This window comes from Centroberyx affinis, unplaced genomic scaffold, assembly GCF_046629955.1.
Source record: "Centroberyx affinis isolate AG114_WGS23_722 - 3 ecotype Tasmania unplaced genomic scaffold, CSIRO-AGI_Caff_v1 ptg000525l_1, whole genome shotgun sequence".
Lineage (NCBI taxonomy): Eukaryota > Metazoa > Chordata > Actinopteri > Beryciformes > Berycidae > Centroberyx > Centroberyx affinis.
Window position 1 is genome coordinate 69,045 of NW_027279174.1, and position 1,931 is coordinate 70,975.

Below are 1,931 nucleotides of genomic sequence, written 5' to 3' on the forward strand. Positions count from 1 at the left end.
CAGCCTGACAGTTACAGCAGCAGTCATCTAAATCGCTCCAGGTATTTTGAAGCATGTTGCACCACTTCTCCTGACTGGCTCCACACTTCACAGTGTTAGTTAACAGCAGCCATAGGTGCAGATTTGGGGGGAGACAGTATCTTCTCTTTCAATCTTGTGGATGAAGTGAGGAAAAACAGAGCTGCAAGCCTAAATATCTTAGTGTGTGTGTGTGTGTGTGTGTTGTGGTGGTCTGAGGGGTGCTTTGGCTGACAGAACTGTTTAATTTCCTGTTTGGGAATCACAAGGTTGAATCTGCTTTGCGACAGTACACAACACAGAATTGTAATCATTTCTTATGAATATGGAACAATGTTGACAAAGTGAGGACACTTCAGCAACCTCAGGATCTGCTGCCGTATTTCTGTTGTTCTGATGCCGTAGATAATGGGGTTACAACAACTTGGGAAGAGCAAATACATTGTGCTGAGAAAGACCCGGCTGGCCGGAGCGAGGCCGTTTCTGATTCGATACGACAGGAAAGCGGTCAGCGCGAAGGTGAGGCTGACGGTGATGACGACGATGTGAGTCACACAGGTGTGGAGGGCTTTGACCCCCGACCTCCCGGACCTGAACACGGAGCCGAATATGATCACATAAGACGCGGCGATGAAGATAAAGTCGGCCACGGGGATGAGGAAGGCGGTCAGCAGCCCCACCAGGTTGTTGGTGGAGGTGTTTCCGCAGGCCAGCTGCACTAAGGCCATGTGCTCGCAGAAACAGTGATCCATCACGTTCCTGAGGCAGAACGACAGCGTTCCCGCCAGATTCACCATCAGGGTGGTCAGAAGAAAATTCCTGATCAAAGGGGGGATCACGAATCGGAGGAAGCCCGGTAAAGCCATGTACTTGTGGTAGCAGAGCGGCGTGCAGATGGCAAAGTAGCGGTCCAGCGCCATCCACACTAACAACGTGGACTGGAAAGCGCCAACGAAATGAACGCAGTGCATCTGAACTAAGCAGCCGGTCAGAGAGATGCCCCTCCAGTCCAATAAGAAACTCAGCAGCATGTTGGGGACGAAAAACAGCGGCAGGCTCAAGTCCACGCAGGCCATGACAGCTATGAGAATACACATAGGCGAATGGAGAACCCTGTGAGAAACGACCACATACAACAGCAGGAAGTTGCCCGAGAGCGACAGAAGGAACATGACAGAGAAGGGGATGAAGAGGAGAGGCCTCAACTCTCCCAGTTCATTAAAACCATTCAGGATGAAGTGTGTGTGGGAAACGTTCTGCGTCAGCCGGTCCATGCTGTCCACTTTTGGGATTTTAGTGTGATCTGCCTAGAGAGAGAAAAAAAACACAAAACTACTTTCCTCTGCTACAAAGGAAGGCAGATCCCCAGAATGCACCAGTCACTCTCGCTAGTTCATCACAGACAGAAAAGATCCTAGGAAATCATCTCTGCCACAGACAGATTCCAGCTGCAGATACATTTTACAAGTGTTTGTCTGGCGGCTGGTCAGCTGCACTTTGCAACGATTCACAAGAAATCTGTAGGAAAAGAACACACTCATGGCTCTTAACGTTTTGCCGTGCAAACCTCGACAGACAGGCAGTCCAGGAGTATTCTCTCTCCTCGGGGTTTTGGCGTTACAGCGTGTCTCGTGACAGACGTAAGAACAGATGCACTGAAAATACACACAGCACTTTGAAATCAACTCCGGCCTTAGATTTGGATAAATTCAAATCAGGTATTCTGAAATGTCAAATCATAATTCCCTTTTCAAATGGTCAAATCAATCTTTAGAATCAGGCGTTATTGCTAAATAATTTTTCAAGGAATTCAGAATGCAGTATGGTCAGTCAATATCTGTAATAAATCAATATCTAAATTCCTATCGTACAGTCAATATCTGTCAATCACTTATGACTACATTATGTTTGTA

The 1,931-nt window shown here is 47.5% G+C and overlaps 1 protein-coding gene across 1 annotated transcript; it reads right to left on the reverse strand.

Annotated features, from left to right (window-relative positions):
- Window positions 1-335: 335 nt before the first annotated feature.
- On the reverse strand, window positions 336-1,292 carry LOC139642806 (olfactory receptor 52K1-like). Its single transcript, XM_071517831.1, has one exon. It carries the CDS (start codon window positions 1,290-1,292, stop codon window positions 336-338), a length of 957 nt encoding a protein of 318 aa, XP_071373932.1.
- Window positions 1,293-1,931: the final 639 nt, after the last annotated feature.

Excerpts from the sequence above, each read along its gene's own strand:
- LOC139642806 (XM_071517831.1), bottom strand. The coding sequence starts at position 1,292 with ATGGACCGGCTGACGCAGAACGTTTCCCACACACACTTCATCCTGAAT.